Here is a 22942-nt window from a genome sequence, read left to right as displayed (position 1 = left end):
CATGAAAGTCATCCGTCACAGTCCTAGAAAAGCTCCTTCAGGTGGACGGGGAGAGGGGATTTCCTCAGTAATGTGGGAGGAAGCAAAGGATCTCTCTTCAGTCCACAGTATTGGAAAAAGCTTCAGTGTCTGGGCGTATATGAAGCAACGTAATGTTGCAACTGTGTTTATGATGCAAGCAATGATAACCAAACCTCTGTTTATGAAAGTCTGTGTGAGCAGGAGGGGATCAGAAACGATAGGCACTTACTAAGACCTCATCATGGTTCTCTTCTTGAGACAGTGAAGAATGTTACGGGACATTTCTAAAGCTGTAGCTCGGCCTTTTTAAGAAGCCAGGCACAGTGGGAGAACTGGAACAACCAAAGCTAATAAGTGGTGTAACGGTTTTCTGAGTGGCCTCCTGCAGAACCACATGTACGTTTGGTTTTACATGCTTGTGGGGAAATGATTTGCACCTTGTGGAAAATGTGAGGAGGACTGAGGCCACGGAGCATGAGTCATTGGCCAGCTATCTTTGAGGGGGATGGGAGTCCTGCCTTTGAGTATCGGACTCGGACTATTGTTTACTTTCCAGACAGAAGTTGGGAGGCACAAGAAGGGGGAAGTGACGGTAGAAACTGAAGAGTTACAAGCAGATGCTGTGGGACAAGATTTTATACTTTACCTCTGCGGACGTGAAGGATTCTTTGAAATCATCCACATGATCAGCAGCTTTGCTGTGGACAAGACGCTCCTGTTTTCTTGCAGCTCTGCGAAACGGAGCATTGCTATGGTTTAATACACCACAGGGACTGGAGTCAGCAGCAAATGATGTCAAAGGTCAAATAATTTCAGATTACGACTGAAAGTCTTTCCAGAAACGTACCGTATCTGGCATGAATGTATCACTCCGTTACACATCCAACTCCACATCCTGTGTGGCTCAGACTTTAGCACGTAGCCTTGTGAAAGTACAAATATTTGAAATTGACATTTATGTAAAATATTTACTGGAGTGACAAATGACAGTAAATGTCAAGTCTCTCAATATTCAGCCTTAAAGGAACAAGCCAACTTTCTGGGAAACTGTCTTCATATGTGGTTACGGGGAAGACGAACAATAAGTTAAAGAACCTTCCCTCCGCTGTGCTGCATTGGGAAGATGAGACTCACGCTAGTTAGCTTAGCACAATGAATGGTAGTGGATAGGTGGTGTTGGCATACTTCCATCAAATACACTTTTTTACAATGGTCTTTGACAGCATTATCATATCTCGGGTTGTAACATCTGTTATGAAAGTTAAAATTAGTAGCTATTGTGAATTTAGACGTGGAGCTGGAACTACTTTCCTGATTTAACGCAGCTCCGAACAAATTTCTCCAAAAATAATGGCTAGAAGATCAACTGCTGCTGCTAATCGTTGCCCACTTAATGAGAGGATGAGGAGGATTACTGCTGGACACACCAACATCCTGAGCCTGATGTAGTAGTAGATGCTAACACTTCCCATCCACCACCATTCATTGTGATAAGCTAACTCGCATTTAGCTAGCATCTATCTTCCCGTCTGGCTCTGAGCAAAGGCATTTCCAAAAAGTTGGCATGTTCATTTTAATGTTTTTTTACATTCCTTAAATGTGGGGCAGCGTTAAAAGTCTCCAGGCTGTTCTTTTCATCTTCTTTTTTTCCGGAAAGTGTTGTGTGTCTGGACTTCTATGAGATCATGACTAGCTCACTAGCCAGAGAATGAAAAGGAGACAAGATGGAACAGACTGGGAAAGGATGACTCTACCCCTCAGTAGCTCCTCCAATCCTTTAATGAGGTGTGAGGGGTCTCATGAGGAACCGCTGGAGAACTTAGTCAGGAGCATGAATCTCTCCCACTGCCGTTCAGGCTGCAGCGAGCAGAACTCAGGGTGAATTATGGGCATGGATAGAAGATGATATTCACGATGTTGTTTTCTTTTCATCAGGTAGAGTTTGAACTTGTGGTGTTGTTAAAATGGTAGGAACATTGGGATACAATGAGGAAGTTGCTTTGGCTGTTTCCCCCCTCCAAAAATGATTGACAGCATTTTATACATTCTATCATCCCAAACGGCTTGAAAGGGAGTTGATAAAAGTGCCTGGAAGCCAGCGACACGGAGCAGGACTGAACTTGAATGTTAGAGTGCAGCGGAGCTTTTATACGGGCTAAAAGCACTTTGCATGTCCTGGGGGTTCACGGATCAGCTGTCAGCCGGCTCATCACGGAGGCGTTCACCGCGGCTCTGCCGGTGTTTGACGAGGGAAGAAGTTCATAGTTTTCCAGAAACACTGAAGCACCAGGAGGTTAAAGCTGACACACGTCAAAGTATCAGTCCATCAGGGAAAGTCTGTGAGTTGAGCTCTCAAAGAAGTTTCAGGTTAGTCACGAGATTTATTTTAGAAAAACAGCTCCCTCAACGTGTTAGCATGTAGCTATTTAACATGTCCTCAGCCTCAAAGCTGTGCAGGTGCTCAACAAAACATCTGCTGCAAACAAGCTCAGGCAACCCAAATGATAATTAGAAAATAACTGCGTATATCTGGAAGTTGTCTTCTGTTTTAACTCCCAGGTTATTTGGTTTCAAGCATGTACGCGTGTTCGCCTACTCATTTTGTTGCTTTATAGGGAACACCGCAGTATTTAAAGCAGGTAAGAATCTGTTAAACAAGTTTATATGATATTCACATTTTGCTCATACTGGAAAAACACATTTACATGTAAATGTGCATTATATTTACAGTATTTCTCCCTTATGAAAGAAGAGGAGACCTGGACTGATACGATGGGTTACATCAGGCCAATGACTTGCCAGTATCATCGTTTAGCCCGAGGACTAAACATGGATTCTGTAGTTTAAACCTAAACTGTGGTTCAGAATGCAAACTCTTGTATTTGGGTTACCTTGCTGATTAAAGGCTGCTCAGCAAACACCAAAGGCAGTGTAAACTTTTCTTTCCTGCTGCGTTGGACACACAATATCTGCCCCGAATGTAAGGAGATGCTCCACCCCTCCAAGAAGTTTCAGGAAATTCATCTCTGTAGTTTCTGTGTCATCATGCTGGTATCCAGAGAACCGAATCTAATGCAAATAGTTTCATGGAAGTTGGCTTGGTTTGACTAATCCTGCTAACAGACATCAGACCAACAGACGTGGGATAAAGGGACGCCTCCTGGGTGGAGGTAAAGATGATTTCAGAGGTTGGCTCAACCACAGCATGGCTGAAAGTCTGGCTGTGGACGTTTACTTCGTCCTCCCCCATCTTTCTCTCAGCCTCTCCTCTCATTTGTGGTCTCTACTGTGTACGAAATGCTCAAATATACCCTAAAACAATAAGAACAGCTTCTTCCAGCCAGGACAAAGCCCATTCTTTGTAAAACCTCTGTAAACTCAAAGATCTTCTCTCATCCACCCACATATCAGACTTAACTATCACCGACTCCAATTAAAGGATGTGACCTGCCTCCACAGCAACCAGACCTGGTTGAACACACCAGTACATTCCATGTCCTCCCGGCTATAGAAGTCAATTGGAGTGGTTCACTTCTATTTTCAACAGTATTATGCTCAGAGCCCTGGTTTAATTAGGGGTATTTGGTTTAATAGCAAAAGCAGAACTCATCCAAGTCTTTGAGACCACAAACTAGGGAGCGATTTTGCAAACGGAGGCAGAAAAATTCCAGGCCTCATGGCGCGTGGTAATAAAGGCATCTCTTCTTTCAGTGCTGTGGATGAGGTCAAATGAACCCGTAGTCCCCGCAAATGTCAATGTGTGACTTTCTAAAATACTGCTAATAAAACTAAAACTTCAGGCAACAACGTGGCTACAAGCCCCCCCCCGCTGTACAATGGTCTGCAGTAAGGAGTGACTTCAAGAGCTCAACTCAGAACCTGATTTCTTTAAGTCTGGAGCAACATTTTCCACTGATTTATGAATGTGTAAGTAAAACTGAGGCAGAGGTCTGCGACACAGATAATCACTGGGTATGTGCTCTCTGGTGATGTCACACTTTTATTAGGTTGGTGTGTGAGCCCTTTCTTTCCACAGCCGGGGGGGGGGGGGGTATCCATATTCCAGTTGTAGCTACAGATGCAGATGGGTAAACCACCTCTGTGTGTCTGCTGAGGTGGGGGTCTCCTGCAGCTCAAACTGGAATGTGCCAGAGTAATTTATCACCCTGAGGTCTGTGAGTCAAAGGGAAAGAAGATGCATAATTCCCTCAGGAGGAGAGAGTGGAGGAACTCCACGCCGAGCGTTTCACGAGGTGCAAAGCTCCATTTGTACGACAGAAGTGACCTCTGCAAACCACAACGTGTTTTTACGAATGTGAAGTTATGGGATTACTAAGGATGATGAGCAGTCTCCAGCGGGCCGTCCCCTCAGGGTTGATTTGAATCATGGTTTAGTCTGTAAGACCTGATTTGTCCACATGAAGCTGTTCTTAGTGTTGGACCATCAGCAACCGCTTGCTTGCATGCAGCCCACGAGCAGCGACGTGCGCTAGCTGATGCAGCTAACGTGGCAAAGCAAGCTAGCAATGATCGATTTGTTTTCAGAGAAACCAAAATCTGGTTGAGGTAGCGCTGCCTGCTAGTGGAGAGTGCTAGCGTGGCTCACTGCTAACTAGCTGCTGTGTTGTCTGGGTTTGCTGTGATTATCAATAACAGAATGTTCCTTTTGCTGCCACGATAAACTTTTGAAGAGTTGGCCGGTTTCGCCCGGTTCAGACAGAGGGGGAGACTGCACCATCACACGCAGCTGTCTCCTGTTCATTCACATAGAATCGAATCACGGTATTGAACAGTCAAATCTGACTTAGTCCTGGCTAATCTCCCACCTCAACCTCCCTGGACTCCTGCGATAGCATCTGTTTGCCTGGAAATTGTCTTCACAACATGCCTGAGCAGCAGCCGTGGATGCACACAGCGGCCCTCACAGTGCAGCTGAGTGATGGAGAGGGGAGTCTGACCTCAGGCAGCTAATGTTACAAATAGCTGATAGGTGAGTAATGACAGCTCCTCAAAGAACTTATTTATTCAACCGTGGCAGGTTGCGGTTGGTACAGGTAGGGTGTGTTAGCGCCGCCGCTGCTGCTGCTACACTCTGCCTGCAGTGACCTGAGTGTCTCTTGTCATCACTTTTTTTTCTCCCGTGTGTAAGCATTGATGTTGCGTTCAGTGACTTTGCCAATAATTTGTGGAATACAGCTTCCTTGTCATGTACAGACTTGCACGCCAGAGAAAGAGAAGCTAAGCGGGATGTTGTATCAGGTGTAAAGGCACATTTGGTCTCCTCAGGCAAGTTGAGGCTTTATGTTTCAAGATGGCTGACTCGTGGCAGTTTTGCCAGTTATGATGAAATATGATGTCTTTCTAATCTCTACAACAAAACATGTGGACACATCATCATATGATGATGGTCCTAATTTGGACTAATGTGAATTCCCAATGTTCCAGTAGAGGTACAATAATTGTCTGTGTACATCAAGTACTTTCACTGCATAGTATGTGAATTTTTGATGTCGTAGTTAAAGACGAATTACAACATTTTGACAGGAATTGTCATTTTGCACACATTTGTCAACCCTCTTGACAGCGCGTGGAAATTCTTCCAGTTTATGTCCGAATACGCATAAACACCAAAGGTTCGTCACAGCCAGGTAACAAGGTGCCATGAAAGGTGCTGCTGGTAGTTAGCTATGATGACACGCTGATGTAGGAACACTGCGACCAGGTAGCGGTCGCTCCTCATCTGTTCAGTTTCACAGGATATGATGGAAAAGGTGTTAATTCAGAAACATCTACCCAGATTTGGATTCAAACTCAAAGTGCCAATAGGGAAATGAGTCACTGATGGGACGTCCTTGGATGCTGAGTATGTTTACTTAAGATGGAATAGTAGGATCTATTCTGGGGCTCTAAAACTGGTGCACGCTGACTCAAATTACAATCACCTCTGGGGATTTAACACATGACTTGACGTTTACGGGACGTACAGCGGGCCAATCCGCCATCACGCTGGAAAATATCAGTCTGATCCTGGAAGGCAGGGTTGTCTCTTAGATGTCCACTCCTCCTCTAATCCCATCAGGCAGTAATCTGAGAGCGTTTGGCTCTCCTGGATCAAATGTAAGTCGCTAGTGAGATTAATTCATAGCAGCGTTGATTCTGTCCCTTGACAGGCCGACTGGTGAGCAGAGGGGAGGTTGTTATCCAGGCTCCAACTCGAGCACGCTGGACGAAGGTGTCCATGTTTTTCTTGCTGTGTTTTTTTTTTTTAACTTTTCTTGTTTATCCACTTCTTTATCAGAGGCCACTTCTACCACCGCGAGTCTGCAGCGCCAATGTACATTTTAATGTACTTTGAGTTTGTGCAGGAGCAACTGTGTCGTGTGTGTGTGTGTGTGTGTGTGTGTGTGAAGGCTGGCCGATGACATCACTGTTCTGCTCACAACATTAGAGTAGGAAGACTGAGCTAATTGCCCTCGTTTCCTGTGGATGGGACTGCCTGGACTCCCCCGGTCTGCTGAAGGTTGAACCAGTTAACCCTCGTTGAGTCACATCCCCTCAAGTGGGTGAAGGTACAAAGTGATGGAGGGCAATTATGTAGTAGTAGGAAGTAAAGCTGACCTCATCACACTGAAGTATTATGACAGTAGGAAGTTCCAGATTTATTCTTCTACTTACATTTTTTTCATAAAATGCACAAAAAAAGGAGGTACAATGAGGAAACAGACGAGTACTGGACAGCGCCTCTGCTGGAGGCCTCTGGTACTTCTGTTTTTGGGTCAGGTTATTCGTTTCTTTGATGACTGATCTTCAGCGTGGAGAAGTGTTTTTCAAGGGTGCATGTCCACCCACAACATTGGAACATACTCAAATAAATACAAATGCTTCTTATCTTTCAGGTGTGTAAACTCATGACATCATGACATCAGCAGCTGTCAGAAAACTCGCTGGCATCGACTGAAATATCCGGTAAGCTTGGAGGAGTCCGATATCAGTCCTCGGGTTCTCCTGTACCAGTTCTCTGAAGAGTCTGGTTCTCAGTTCCCAACCGTAGTTGTGGTTTTGGTCAGCGCCCCCTTGGCGTGAGCCTTTTATTGTTAAAACGCTTGTAACGGTGTTGCGTTCAGAGGCGTCCCTGTCGACAAAGAACGTCCTCAAGTTTAAGGGGATTGAGACGCCATTTTCTGCCTGCTAGACTGGCGAGTAATTCAACTCCTTGTTTAGCCTTGTTGAACCAGAGCAGATATATGAGTCTGTACCAACGTGTGTGTGTGTGTGTGTGTGTAGGGGGGGCCATTCTACACTGTTTACACAGGTCCTCTCCTACAGCCGTAGATGTGTCTGCCTGGTGTTTATGCAGGAGTCGGGCCTTTCTACTGGCATCCCATTAAAACCTGTCAAAATGCAGCAGACGCCTTGATGTACGGCTCACATGTGGGGAAAAAATTGCTCTGTAAAGTGTTTGTCATCAGTGTCCTCTACAATTTGGGTTGGCTTGTAAAACCCACTGAGGTCAACAACTGTTTCTGGTTAAGCCTGAGCCGAATCAAAGGGATACTTTACAGACACAATAAGCAATTTAAAGCACGACACACATTCAGGGTGTTTGAAATTAAAAGCAAAACAAAAGTGCGACCGTAAACTGTTCAGCCCCGCATTGGCGAGTCATCCAGAAATTCGCCAGCTCAGAGGAATTAGTCATTTGTTCTAGCTGAGAGCCTGCAATGCTGCTAGCAAGATCACCATTTTTTCCCCTTCATTTCATGAAAAACTGCAGTTCCAAAGTGGAAGTGTGTGGTTTGTAGTTAACGTTCTCCGTCAGAGAGAGAGAGAGAAAAGTACCAGGACAATACACATCTGTCAGCTGACGTTTTATTGATTTTTAAAATAAAATAGTAGAGGAAACACCAGAGACACCTCCCTCCTGAAGAAACGCCTCCCCCAAGACACAATCCTGTTGTGTTTGTTGAGCAGTTTTCCTGGGAGTTTCCTCCAAACTGCCTGAATAGCAGCATCGATCCTATCTGACTGCACTGCTGCAGCGCCGCCATGGTTGTCCTTGCCCTGAGTAACTGTGTCATTGCTTCCAAGGATGCTGACTGAATCCGAAAAGCCATTCAGGCGCTGGAGCTGGGCGAGGAGTTAATAAAGGACTTACTCATAAGAACGTCAAACTGTTGTGAGTGAATACAAATCTCTCTGAGCTGAAGATGTTTTAGAAAGCCGTCGTCATCCAGGCGTCGCTACAGCAGCGTCCGTCTCGTTTGTTCTAGAGAGACAGCCATTTGGACAGTGTTACAGAACATCATGTGAAGAGCCAAAGTCAGAATGCTGGCGTCCAGCCTGGTCCCTGCACGCTCCACGCCGGAGCACTGTATTCACTGTAAGATCAGTTTCAGAAAACTTGGGGCTACTGGGAGAGAACACGCCTCCTCCAGGACATCTTATTATCAGGCGCTGACCTGTTGAACCCAATGTAATTAAAAAAAAAGGGGGAAAAAAAGCAGTTTTTTCACCGTGATGTCGTGGCTTCTTCTCTGGTCTTTACACCCCCCCCCCCCCTTTTTTAACATAATCCTGCTGACGGTCACCTCAGCTCCTCTGTGGATGCACTATTAGCATCATCTCCCAGTCAGGAGCCTCCAGTGGGAAGCGTGGATGTGTGCGTGTCACAGGTTCTTAGGCCGGTCCAACCCTGTGGGTCTGGGGGAGCTGGATCTGCACAGATGACGCTACTAAGTCCTGTTTCATTTTCTACTGCTCTGTCCCCCCCCATGGTTGTGGCTTGTGCCCACACTCCTGGAGCGTCTTGCGTTCTTGTTGGTCCTGTCTTACTGCTGACTGGGAATATTCCTGCTTTACTGAACTGGGGTCAGTCTCACCCTTATGTCAGGGCACCTTGGACTCGCACTCCTAGCTGACCACGCACGTTCACGTCTCCACTGTTCCTTTAAGATGTTCAGATCTGGTGAACCGGACACCCGAGGGGCATGCTTTTCATCATCTGGTCTCGATCCGGCCAACTTCCCTTCAAAATGTCTGCTTTGGCTTCACTGTACGCCATTTTGCAGCACAGATGTGTCCTGGCTCCCCTCCCGACAAATCATCATTTACAGTTCATGCATATATGGCCGAGCCTTGTAACCTCAGAGAAATGAGCGCACATTTGAATGAAATGACTGGCATGGTTAGAGAAGTGATGGTTCACAAGAGGAGAACCATATTTAAACCAGACTTTCTGCTCCTCGCTTCAGAATGATCTCTTACATCAGCCGAGACCCTGCCAACTGTGGATCATCTGTGTGGAGAGTTCTGCTTCAGCGCAGAAAACCACACCGGTGTCTCCATCCTTCATGTGTTAGCGGTAATGATGTGAAGAACCTGGTTCCAGGAGGTTCTAGGACACGTTGGGCTGATAGACCAGTGCTGGTCTCTGTCCCTGCTGACGGATGGGCGGCGATAACACAACAGTCGCAGCAAAGACAACTGGAGGAGCCTGCTAGGACTGGACGACCAGTCAGGAAATCCTCACACAGCGTGCATTCGTAGCCTCCGTCAGGAGAGAACATGAAGGAGCTGTCACAGGGATGAGGGATTTTTGTAGTCCAACAGGAAGTTGGCATCTCCATTGTTCCTCCCACCAAAAAATAATGAAAACCACCAGCTGAGGGAGGCTGAGGCGCTCGCTCTGTTGTAATGAGTTGTCACGGCCTCTGTAAAGAAGAGCGGTGTTTGAACAGAGGGAAATAAATGGCTGCTGGTTGTGAAGGACGGCTTCCTCTTGGGAGACCTGTAATCACATGACAAACAGCCTCGGCCCCGGGGCGGGCGGCCAGACCCTCAGCCTCAGTCCGACCACCTGCAAAGAATCGGCCTCATACAGAAAATGAGCTCAAGATGATTCGACTGTGCTGGGAGGAGACGTGGAGATCCAGCTCCTTCTGTCCTCTCCGTCGCTGCGTCCATTCTCTGGACCGGGTTCCCACCCTCCGCTTCCAGGTCCGACTCCATCAGAACATTCAGATGGCGCGCTGGCAGGAAACGGAGAGCCCAATCAGCACACATTCTATTGTGCTTAATTCTTTTAAACTGAAAATAACGGGGTACAAGTTCAGCTTCCTTTGAAGTACTGAGTATTCAGGGCTTGTACTGACGACATGCAGTCTAAGTCGGTTTGGTTTGTACTTGTACTCCATCTTCTGATTGATATACTTAAGAAAATTGCAAGTGTTTCTGCCTTTGTTCAAAAAGGTGTGGCTACCGTGTAATTATGTCAATCAAGCCGTATAAACATGAAAGATTTGTGCACTCAGCATTTATTTCATACTGATGAGTCTGGAAGGATAAAACTGCACTCAAACTGAAACTGAGCTGCGTTTACTGTCGGAGTAGAAATGGTGAGCAAGTCAGCAGTTCACAAGTACTCTTACAGTGCAACTAGTTTAAAGTTCGCTTCTTTTCCACTCCAAATAGACCCTTGAAGTCTCGAAGCAGTAAACTATTAAACTGCTATACTCCCTTTGTCAAGGCACGTACTTGAACTTTGCTTGAGTTTACCTCACAACGCCAGCTTCCTTCGCTGTCAGAGGGAAGGACGTTTCCTCTCGCTGGCCTCCATCTGGAAGCTCGTCCAGCTGTCAAACGTCTGTCCTCTGGATTTAAACATCTCTCAGGTCTAAACATCAGCTGTGTTTCCCACTGGCGTGACACGTCTGTCATGTGACCTCTGATGCGGTCCTAGACTCACCAGGTACGAGAAGCCACAGCATTCTTAATGTATTTACTTTAACATCATGTGACTTTTAGAAGCTTTGTAGTACAAGTACTGAGATTTCTCCTGTCTCGTACTAGACGCTATGTGTTTTTATATTTGAAGTAAGAGCAGCCTCTAGTGGAGAAATCACCTAACTACACATCATTTTAGCTCCCTCAGTGGTGCCGGTTTGACCTCATGAGGTTTAGTTTTAAAAGAAAAGTTAAAGTTTCAGATGTATTTAGTAAAGAAGTATCCCTCAGAAAATATATTGAGAACCGTCAGCCTCAAACTGAAGACCTTCCTGTTCGTACATGTAGTACTCAGGGGGCCATTGTAAAATAGTACAAGCACTAATATGATTTATTTGTATGCCAAGCAGTAACACAATGGTTGCCACGGTGTTCGCTTAAATAAATGTTTCATTGCAAAATCATTTGCTCAAATTAGAGGATGGATTTTATAGAACTGCAATTTATTGTTTTAATTTTTTAAAGCTATTTTATAAGGTTTAAATATTTCCATCCCATTTTTTTTTAGAGTAATACTTTTCTAAGATTCTACTACACAAGTAGAAAAAATGATTTCACTTGTAGGAAGTCAGCTTTAACTTGAAGGCATTCTGCAGCCAACTGGAAGGCTTTCACGGCCCACCCACGGGCCACAGTCCAGGGGTTGAGTAACACAGGTATCCCCTCACTGTCCGTGATCTCAGTTTGCTCACAAGTTGTTTGGTCCTCACCAGTGTTGTGCACCTTCTTGTCCAGCAGAGGGCAACGTGAGCCATCAACTCCCTGCACTGGTGCAAGAGGATCATATGATTCCGTGCCCAGTAAATCCAATAAGATTATATTTTGCATTAAGTTATACGTCAGTTCATCATGAGATTGGGAAGCCTGGTGTCCGTGAGCCGAGTTCCCGTGGCGGTACAGGTACAGGTGCTGCCTGCTCGCAGAAAACGTTACAGAGCAGACACGTCCTGGGTTCTGTGTTCCCGGCGTGTGATGGAACAGGGCTGCGTCCGCGGCCGTCTCTCAGATAAACCCGTTGCGAGGCTGCGATGGCCGGATATGGAAGAACTGTTAGTTTCACAACAGAAGGTCTCATTGTTCCAGGCCGGGAGGTCTTTCATCTCTCTCTGTCATCTTCAGAGTCGTAGCAGTCACTGCCTGCTCTATCATGCTCTTTAATACCCAACAGACCAGAACCCAGCTGAAGCAGAACAGCGCGCGTTAACAACTCCAACAGGAATCCTGATGGTGGACTCAGGTGTGATCAGAAAACACTCCAGTACAAGTGTGTCATGAGGCAGAGGCCTCTCCAGTTCTCAGCCTGGACTCTGGAACAGATGTACGATTTATGAAGGTTCAGAAGGGATTAAAATGTCCAAAATATCACCATGAGCCAAGCTATGAATCCTAAAACAAACAGGAAGTCAGTGTGAAGAAGCTGAGACGGCAGCGGGCGGCTGAGCTCCACTGGAGACGTTTCTGGAGTTGTGGAAACTCGTATGGTGCTCCTGTGTTACTGACCGTCATTGGCCGCCAGTCCCAGTGGATGTTTCTGTTCTGTTTGATGAAGTTTCCTCAAGGCGATAAAGAAATACCACATTCATGTGAGTTGACTTTGATTTTGACCATCGGAATGTTTTCAGTTCATCCCTGAATCCCAGTGGACATCTGAGCTGAATTTGAAGGGATTCCCTGAAGGCGTCCTGAGAGGCAGCGTTCATTTACCTCTGAGGCAAAAAAAGAGCAAAAGCTTTAATCCTGTTTGTTTATTCAGAACGAAGGACGAGTGATGAATTACCAGCTTCACCCTGTAGTTCCAGCTTCAGCATCTGAATGCTAAATGAGGGGAAAAAAATGCCCCGATTTACCCTTTTTTTTAAACAAACAGTGGAATATTTCCCACTGAAATTAACAGGCATACATGGAAATTCATGGAAACATTAGAATGACAAAGAGCTGAGCACTAACAGCCACAAACATGACGTCTGGTTTATTTATGTCAACTTTTGGCATTTGTTACAGCAGAGGCTTTGGTGTAATACTACTTCATTTAGGAACTACAGCCAGTAAGTTTTGATAGTTTTGGTACTATGGGACTAAATGCATCTGATCAGTGATTGTGAACCAGCAAGTACTGGATCAGAGGTCACATTTGTGCTCCTTCTGGTGGGTTTTGGTTGTTTTTTGGGGTTTTTTTTTTGAGAATGCAAAATTGTTGACTTCATCTTGTACGGACATGAAAAGGAACCGGAGGCAGAACCAGAACCGGCCCCGTTGGCTCCAGCAGTGCGCACCCAGGGGTGGTACCGTTTGGACCCAGCTGAAGTGATGTCACAGCTGTTGACAGCGCGTGTTGGTGCTGCCCATCCAGCAGGTTGTCCTCCAGTCACGTGGTGGTGCTGAGCATCCTTCAGACCATCGGGCTTCGCAGCGGCGTCCTCACGAGGACACGGACCCGGACGGCTGCTGACGCGAACCCCCGCAGCAGCAGCAGCAGCAGCAGCAGCAGCAGCATCCTCCTCCGTGAGTCGTTCACTTCGCCCCGGATCGCCCAGCCCGCCCCTCCCCCCCAGAAATCGCAGGTACGTCCGCGGATGCCTCCGGTTGTAGACGAGAACGTGGTGGTGGTCGTGAGTCCGGCGTGTGCGCCAGATGATGCTCAGACACGCCGTTTTGCGGTGCAACAAAGGCGACCCCGCATGCAGCGAGCGGGATTGGAGGCTCGTGTGCAGCCTGAGGTAGAGCAGCGGTGTCGAGCGCGTTCTTGCAGGTGTGGCGCAGCGTGCGTGCGTGCGTGCACGGTGTCGAGAGGCGTCTTCATCGGGGAGGGAGCCCAGGAAGGGTCGCTGTGGCCGGCAACCTGGCGCTGCGCTGCGGTGGTGTAACTCCAGTGTAGAAATGCGTCCATCAGAAGCTCTGCCTGTCACCCATGAGCCTCAGATGGTGCGGCTCCTACTCGTGACTCAGCAACAATCCCTTTCAGGACTCTTTCTCTCCAGAAAGATCTGGGTCACCACTTCCTGGATGCTCTGGGCCTGTGGCGCTAACAAGGAAACCCTACACCTGTGTGATAGGTATTAATCAGGATGTACCACCTGTGTCTGAGCAGGACGATCTAGACTCTGGCTGAAGGAGGAGTGAAATGGATACCAAGGCAAACACCAGCGAGTGCTAAGTGATGCCGCTTCCAACAGTTCAGCGACTTTTACAGACGTTAATTGTGAGAAAAGAGCTAGAACAGAAGATGTTGATCTCCTCTGTGCTGCTTCCAGGAGCTGAGATCCACGCTAGTTAGCTTAGCGCAATGAAAGGCAGCGGATAGGACGTGTTAGCATACCTTTGTCAAAAACAAACAAACCCTAACCCAACAGGCATTTCTTAGCTTTAGCTTGTATTATCATGACAAGGGTTGTGCATAACATGATATATTTAAAAGAACAGTTTATCAGTTCTGTATGTGTACCAGCGTTACGGGTACTTTTCAAATGTAGCCTGTCAGCTAACAGTGACAACGTCAACAAAGTCCGTCAAGATACCAAAAAAAGTACAAATTTGTCAGTTTGGAACCAGATACATAGGCACCACTTTTTGGACGAAAACTAGTTCCTCATTATAAAATTACAAAATCTCAAGATTTTTGAATTATCATGTCATAGTGACTGATAACCCTAGTTATGGTTATGCTGGCTAACTAGCAGTCAGTTGGTCTCTCCAGGCTGGTTAATGGGAGAGAAGGGTCGAAGAATCAGTGGCTGCTCTTTGAGAGGAATATTTTCGGAATATCTGAATATTACGGATGGCGAGCACATTTGGCCTGATCTGGGACTTAAAAGGCACTTACTAGACGAGATTCGGCACTGGCAAGTGTTGAGTGGTCCAAATGAGTTGGCTCTGACTTGGGTCAACCCGTGGGCCGTGTTTTTGGCCGTGAGACAAACCCCTGGGTGAAGGCCAAATGTGGGCCGTAGAACTGAACCAAGAACGGATGTGGGTTCTTACTCTCTGTGGCCGTCATCGCTGCTGCACTGAAGTCCCAACAACGTTGTTTCACCCTGACTGACCTGAGAGACTCCTCCTGGTGTCTGGCTCGCAACACCAAGACTGACTACTATCACCTCGGTGCTATGATGTGAGACACTCAACACTCTGCTGAACACAATGTAAATAAATCAGTTTGGTGGGGAATGTTAAAAATACAGTAAGGTCAAGTGATAGGTCACCCAAAAAGTGCAGATTGCCTTTCAAATACACACTAATAGGAGTCTTAAACTTGAATTTTTTTTCTCCACACTCTGAGGCGACATGCCATTGAATAATGCTCTTATCTCATTAAAACTTAAATGGTGTGTCTGCCTCATGATTTAGATCCGCCTCAAAACTGAGTTGTTCTTCCGCTCTTCCCCTTGTGTCAGTTAAATCAATATACTGCCGTGGTTCTTGTACAATCCTGTGGTACGGGCAAAAACAAACAAAACAAAAAAGCTTATTTTTGGAGTCTTCTGCATCATACTGTCACTATGACTCTCAACTCCCAGCCCACAGATCTCCCACTATAGAGCGATTTATCAGTAAATACTAGTGAGCGGTTGTTCTCTGGTAAAGACGAGTGAATAATGGCCGCTGGAGGCTTCTGTTTCGACTCCGTGGACCAACATGTTTTCAGCTGTCAGCGGCTGTGGGCTAGGATGAGGTTCTTGCAACACCTTGTGTGTCAATTATTCGACAAAAGCTGTTTGAAAATTTGGAGGCTACATGGCTAACAAAATCCTTTGGCCCTTTCGCTCCACTGAGGAGAATCACAGCTGCCGCTGACTCAAATGTGTGTGTGAACAAGTCCGACTCGCTGCCCGCTCGGTTTGTGACATGGTGTCCACGTTTGTCAGTATGTGCTGTGAAACTGCAAACAAGATTTCTCTGCTCTGATGCCAGGACTTGTTCTCCAGTTTGGTTCTTGATAGAAGTGGGCGCCTCCTGATTTGTTAAGTGGCGCTGAAAAGAGTTTGAGATGTTTTTTAGTCTGGTGGTGTTTGCTTTGTCTCAGGCTTTTTACTAACGCTTGACTGTAAAAGTCGTCCCTTCATTTCCTACCTTATTGGGTGGTTAATAGGGCTAACCCTAAACCCTGATGTTAAATCTCTAAAACTACCTGAAAATCGCCATATAACATCATGAGTGTTATCCAATCTAAAATCCACATCTTCCACTAATGTTATCCTGACTGTCTGACTAGTGCCCGGAAAGTTCATTCCCATCCTATTAGGTTGGGAAATGTATTCATGATATTCGTAAATTGGATGGAGCGTACAAGCTGGTGACTGGAGATGAGTATAGTCTGTTGGTCGTCTACTAGCAGGTGAGCTAACGGTATGCTAGCAGTATTCAAAGATGATAATATAGCATGTGATGAGCCATAAATGACTCGCCGGTTTGTTATCTAGCTTACAGATATGTCAGTGACACCAAATTAAAATATAAATTTTTAGGAACAAATCTTTGTCTATGTACTGTGTATGTCATGACTTTTGACCATCCTGCACAATTCCATGTGCTAAACCTAGTTACAGTAACAATCCTCTGTGGGTCTCAGTTTAAATATATGTCCCAGTTTATCTACAGATATATTCAAGGACATTAGGGGCTCATATTTTAGTAGATTTTTTGTCTTGGATCTTTTGAATAAGTTCATGTTTGTGTTGAGTCCGTGAGCATCCTCTGTGTCCCACTGCCACGCTGTTACTGGCTGTCACTTAAGCATGTCACCTTCCTGTCACACGTCAGAGGCCCTCCATTCAGAGCTCTCTGATTTCACAGCTGTTATGAAGTGGGCCTGATATCTGATATCAGTAGTGAGTGGAGTGGAGGGCACCGGTGGCCCTCCAGACACAATAGGCAGGTGGAGGGAGTGAGTGTGGGGTTGCAGCAAGGTGTTCTCTGATGGGGGGTTAGTTGAGTTTTCTCACAGCACGTTTTAACAGCACAGATTGTATTGGTATTAATGAAGCTCTACTGATATGTAAAGAGGACCAGTTTGATGACAAGCTATAATGTTTACAGTACAGGTTTGGCTCCTGGCTTCTCTGGGCTGCGTCAGCTATGAGGACCGTTAGCCGCACAGCTAACTGAGCTAACAGTAACAGTTAACCTCAACTGGTCATCAGGAAACTCAGGAAATCAACTCAATATTGGACTTTCTGTTGTCAGACTGGCTACTGTCGAGCTCAGAAGATTTACCGTTAATAGCATTTAGCCCAACTCGTTAGCATCACATAGACTTTGGAGCCTTCGGGAAACTCCGCAGATCCCTTAAAGCTGAAGCAGAACAGTGGTTGGACATCAGAGGAAAATATTTTGTTTAACTGAAATCAACTAGATTTGTGTTTTTTTTGTCCAGTAATCGGTGAGGCCCCAGAATCACTCCACTCCAGGAGCGTTCTGGCATGAAATCGAATTATCATCTAGAGTCATGATTGGCTGCAAATGTTTGGCGCAGTGTGACGTAAGCACACTTCATCTTTTGTTTTTACTGGGAAAAAAATTTTGGCTTGATTTTTCACAATTTTATTCTGTCATATAAAGTTAAATACTTCATAAAGTTTTTTTTTTTTTTTTCCAATTTCAGCAGGATTTTAAACAGTACCCCACCTCTTGTTAAAACCATCCTCTTCAATTGTTTTGTTTTTTTTATTGTGCAACACAATGTGCACTTCTGTCCTCAAGTGTGGTCATGATGACTAAGAAACCCCACCAGGAGATGCAGCACAGCGTAATGACGCCATATTGCCCAAAATATTGTGCACAATAATTGCCCCTCCAAATGCTCTGCATCTCAGCAGCGTGTTTGTAATCGTGCAGCGAGGCAGCTGTGAGTCTCTCAGAGGGAGAAAATGAGTCAGCTGAATAAAGCAGAGACAGATGTAGAGCCTCTTCTGGTGACAGCAGCTGCAAACACACTTGGGATGTGTTCGCGAACGTAGACCCTGATGAAGGCAGCTTAGAAACGCCATTGTTCTCCGTCAGAAACGGGAGTCCGCGGCCACGTTTTCTGCCATCCCATCAGTCCCGTTTAGCTGAGTTTTTGTTTTGCGTCCCTGTTTTACTCATCGGCCTAATTTAGGGTTGGGGTTGGGTCCCGTGAAATGAAAAATCCAGATTCCTGGTTTTTAAGTGCTCACGTATCTCTCTTTCACCCAATGAAAATGCTTTCACGGGTTCTTTCAGCCCCTTCTCCGTTTGTCACATGATGCATTAAAAGACTTTTGTTCATGAGGTATTTTCCGCATGCAGAGATCGTAGCGACACATCTATGTAAGGACGTGTGTGGAGCAGCCATTTTGAGGTGTGATCTCTAGGAGTTTCGATCCCAGAGTAATGTCCTGTTGAAATTTCTAACTTGGAAATTCCGATCTTCGTTCAAATGGAGTGCGGCGTAACTGTTGAAGTGAGCCGGATCTTCCGGAGTCGTTCATTTCAGGAAGGTGTTCAGATACATTGGTGAATAGAACCGATGGGCGAGCGATCTCCTCCGCTCAACTCCTCCATGGTTCCAGCCTTGATTGTGTTCTTTTAACGTGGTGCAGGACTGCATAAGGACACGGGTTGTTGTTGTGGATCAGGGCTCTTCGTCTCAGTTAGGAACCTCCTGACACCGGTCTGCCACACACCTGGACTTAGGAAACAGAGTTCAAGCACGTCCTCCGTTCAGGTCCAGATCGGCTCGTGTCGCATGTCAGCTCGCGCTCCATCACCGTGGCAGCTGACATGTTCTTGTTGGCGTGTTGCAGCAGTGAGTCGCCTCGATAGATCACAGTTACGGCTGCGCCATTATTACTGTAATCTTATCACAGGAATGCCAAGCAGCTGACTCAGATGCATGTCTTTTTTTTTGCTTTCAGAAACATCCTCAACATTTTCTTAAAATATTCAAGTTACACCTTTGACTTTGAATTGTGGCGTGTTTTTCAAACTGTGTGTCAGTGTGTATTTTATACTCTTCGTCCTCAATGATCCTCTCTGTCCTGCAGGTTATGCAAGCCCAAAGGCTTCCTGGATCCCCCACTGTGAAAGAGAAGGGCTGAACCCCCGTCCTCCTCCAGCTTCCTGCTGCCTTGCAGTGCGTCTCTGCCTCCCTCCCAGTCCTGCCACCCCACTCCCTCAGGCTCCCCGGGCCCCCGCCACCCCTCCACCCTCCACTTCTAGGTCCATTGTCATTTCTCTCCTTGCCTGCTCCAACCACATCTCCAGCTCAGCAGAGTCGACCCTTTCGCCCTGGCTGCAGGCCAGACCCCATGGCTACAGGAGGTCACGTCCCTGGGATAGATGTGTTGATCAACCTGCAACAGGTGAGTCCTCCGCTCAGCGTCTACCTGCCCATCATCATAAACACACAACATCCTGCTAACTACTCAGTGGTGCGACCTATTTAAATTCAAGAGCTTCTGCTGCTCTTGTTTAATCCAGAGCTGGTCTGTTCTGCATGGAGCACATCGGGTTGCCCTTAGGCTGGCGGCCAAGAGAGAGTGAGTGTGTGTGTGTGTGTGTGGGGGGGGGGGTGCTGGGAGTGGATGGAATGGCTTTTGTTACCTATTGGAGACATTTTCTGGTGTAAACACCAACCTTAGCAGGACCTCTAGTCCTCGATGGGACCAAAGGCCTGTCCTGGTGCAGGAAAACTTAATTTCTGAGTTCTTCATGAATGGAAATCGATGGAAAATCCAAACAAGGATGGTTGCACAAACCTGTGTGTGTGTGTGTGTGTGTGTGTGTGTGTGTGTGTGTGTGTGTGTGTGTGTTTAAGCAGTCATCGTTTTTGATGAATGAAGCAGCAACCCTTACTCAAGTTCAGTTCAAAAAGGTAGAATTTTAGCCATTGACACAACACATTCTGAATTCTAAGTTTTCTTTTGATTGACAGAATTGCTAACAAAGCTTAATTCTTATGGGACTGTGTTAGACATGAAGAGGAGGTCATGGGGTTAAAGCTGGCCTCATAATCAAGGAACCGCCCTTTTCATGCATACAGTGGTTGCAGTCAAAATATTGCTCATTTATGTGGCGCAGAATGAAAACAAACTGGGATGCTGATATTAATGTTGGTAGTGACTTGTTTGTCTGGGCAGCGCCCCAGCTCAGCCAATCAGGGGCTGAGATGGAGGGAAGAGGAAGTGAGAGTCCGGCTGAAGGAAACAAGCTGCATGTTTGCATCAGTCTGTATTTTACTGAATGCAAGAAAAATCAATGACAAAGACTTGAAACTGACTCCCTATAGAGCTCTGGCTAATAGCAACGTATTTGTCTCACGCTGTTTAGCACACACACACACACACACACACACACACACACACACACACACACACACACACTCTTTCTGTTAGATACTGCAGCATCAGCACCAAATTCTGGATCGACACAAAGAATAAGTTTTCGATTCAAAAATATCTGAGACGTCACAGGCTGGATCCCCTCTGGGTGTTAGCTTCTTAACGCCGCCTGTGCTTCATATTGTGTCAGGTGTCCGTCCAACTTTTGCTCGCTTTCGAACCAAGAGTCCAGAAATAGCTATTCACTACTACTTGGCTAATATTAGGATTTTGGCGCATTAATCTGGTGTATCTGCAGTGATTCTGCTCCAATCTGGTGCCGTGAAGCAGATGAACCAGTCTTCCAACACGGGAAAGCAGCTGACAAATGACAGAAATATGTTTTCATACCTGAGCTTCCAGTTTTTGGGAATGTGCTTATTGTCCATCATCCCCAGAGCGAATGGGAGGTGTGAGCAGTCCTGTGTCAGAAGTTGTCAAATAGTGTATATTGTCCTTCATTAATACAACAAAGGTTGTGTTTAGCATTTTTTACGAAAAAATGATTTAAAATGGTGTGAAATTTCATGATCCGAGCCGGAACTACTTTCCTGACTGGGCGCAGTGATTTGACGCAGCACCTCCAAAGCTCCACTGGAACTTGGGTCAACAGAACCAAAGGTTTGTTGAGGAGTAGAAGAGCGACTGCTGCTACTGATGATGAAGAGGAGGAGGATTCCTGCTGGACACACTAGCATCCTGGACCTGAGCTAGCTGATGCTAACACTTCCCACCCACTACCAGCCATTGGGCTAAGCTAACTATCCTGGACCTGAGCTAGCTGATGCTAACACTTCCCAACCACTACCAGCCATTGGGCTAAGCTAACTAACCTGGACCTGAACTAGCTGATGCTAACACTTCCCACCCACTACCAGCCATTGGGCTAAGCTAACTAACCTGGACCTGAGCTAGCTGATGCTAACACTTCCCACCCACTACCAGCCATTGGGCTAAGCTAACTAACCTGGACCTGAGCTAGCTGATGCTAACACTTCCCACCCACTACCAGCCATTGGGCTAAGCTAACTAGCCTGGGACACAGCCCCCGAGAAAAAGGTCATGATACTCTAAAGTAGCAATTGCTGCTTCAGCTGGTGTTGATAAAGTAACAGCAAAAAGAAAATCTCCACAATTATTTAGTTTGACTTCTTTTATGCCAGTTTCAATTTGTATGTCTGGAGTTTTAGAAATAGACGTTTCAAAATGATCAGTCATCCATCCAATCCTTATCCTGTTGAGGGTGGAGGGGGGTGGAGCCTATCCCAGCAGCCTTCCCCCTGGACAGGTCACCAGTCCATGGCAGGGCCAACACATAGAGACAGACAACCATTGGCTCTCCCAGCCACACCTACGGTCAATTTAGAGTCTGGATTAACCTGGTCCCTCTTGATGTCTTTGGACTGTGGAGGAAGCTGGAGTACCAGAGAGAACCCAGCAGGAACAGGGAGAACATGGAGACTCACCCAGAAAGACCCCGTGCTGCAGCCGGGGCTCCACCCACAACCTTCTTGCTGGGGGTCCACAGTGAGGACCACTGCTCCACCGGGCCGCTCCCCCATGATCAGTAATGTGTTTGCATTTTTCTTGATATCCAAGCACACAGTGTGTACGCTGCACATGCAGCGTCGCACACCTTTGTCCTGACAAATTCAGGTAAAACATCGATTCATTTGTCTGCAACGTGGCAGAATTTGTAATCTAACTCAAGAATAAACCATGCAAATGTAAAATGTAACCATAATGGCGCAACATTGATGCTTGATGTTCAGAACCAATGGATGACAGACTCATCTGAAGAGGATTTATGGCGACGTGTCAGATGATCCTTCGGTGACCCGAAGCATCCTCGTGTCTGACGCTCTCTCGGATCGCTCCTGTGTTTGTCTCATCCTGATGAATAAGCCAAACACACTGTCACTGCCTCAACATTAGTCAGCACCCCTTAAATATTTCAGTGCGCCTCCTCTCTGAATCTGCATTCCTCTAAAAATGAAATATTTATGTTGCACAAAAAAAAAGAGTCAGGAGTAAAGGTTAGTCATCAGCGCTTTAACTGAAGAGGCAGCTTTAATAGACGCCGTTGATGCCAAGTGGCCGAACCAGCGGCTGAATAACAGGCTGAATATTCATTTGTCAAACAGGAGTGTTTGATATCAAAGTAACAGCACTTAGTGAGAGCAGCGTTCTACCACAACAGCTCTGCTTTCATTTCAGCACAACTGAGTAAGTGTTTTTCTTCTCCAGCAGGATCATTCAGCACGGCGGAGAACACAGTGTGTTGACTCTGTGTGGCATCAGTGGAAAAACACAATTAGCTCTTTTGAGTATGTGATTATTGGTAAAAACCGACTAGCATGATGAGTTTAAACCTTAAACAAGCTTGTTACCTGTTGACAGCTTTTAATATGCAGCAGACTCTCCTGTAAAAGCTCGTAGTTTTATTGTTACGGTCACTTTCAACTCAAATACATGAGAAAATACCCCTTTTATAACCAGCCATTTCCATCATAATACCTGAAACACAAGTGTGTGGGCTGGGATGGTAGCACAAGGCCTGCACAGTGACTGATTTCATCATAGAGAAGTTAAAAAAATCAAAGCACATTAAATAAGAATGCATTCCATGGTGGCCTTGACTCCATACATGTGTTTAGCTTGTGGGTGTAGAGCTGCGAGTAGCCTGTAGAGGGCAGCAGTGCACCTTGGCTGCAGCTGGTCTGCCAGAATTAGACGGTAGATTACCGACCTGTAAAATGCATGTATGTCATCAAGTTGTCCCTCGACTGTAGGGGACGGAAGAC

General features: G+C 46.2%; 1 protein-coding gene across 1 annotated transcript in view; it reads left to right on the top strand.

The window, feature by feature from the left end:
• The first annotated feature begins 14028 nt into the window (after positions 1-14028).
• slc4a3 (solute carrier family 4 member 3) overlaps positions 14029-22942 on the top strand; it is a 48442-nt gene continuing 39528 nt past the window's right edge. The window contains exons 1-2 of the mRNA XM_086219645.1: positions 14029-14911; positions 18804-19121. Coding sequence (XP_086075771.1) covers positions 19068-19121 — 54 coding nt within the window. The 5' untranslated portion in view covers positions 14029-14911; positions 18804-19067. The remainder of the gene's footprint in view (positions 14912-18803; positions 19122-22942) is intronic.

Source organism: Aulostomus chinensis, chromosome 12 (assembly GCF_037954235.1).
Source record: "Aulostomus chinensis isolate RoL2024-O1b breed Wild chromosome 12, RoL_Achi_v1.0, whole genome shotgun sequence".
Taxonomy (NCBI): domain Eukaryota; kingdom Metazoa; phylum Chordata; class Actinopteri; order Syngnathiformes; family Aulostomidae; genus Aulostomus; species Aulostomus chinensis.
The sequence above is the reverse complement of the archived record's forward strand: the minus strand, read 5'-3'. Positions and strand labels throughout refer to the sequence as shown.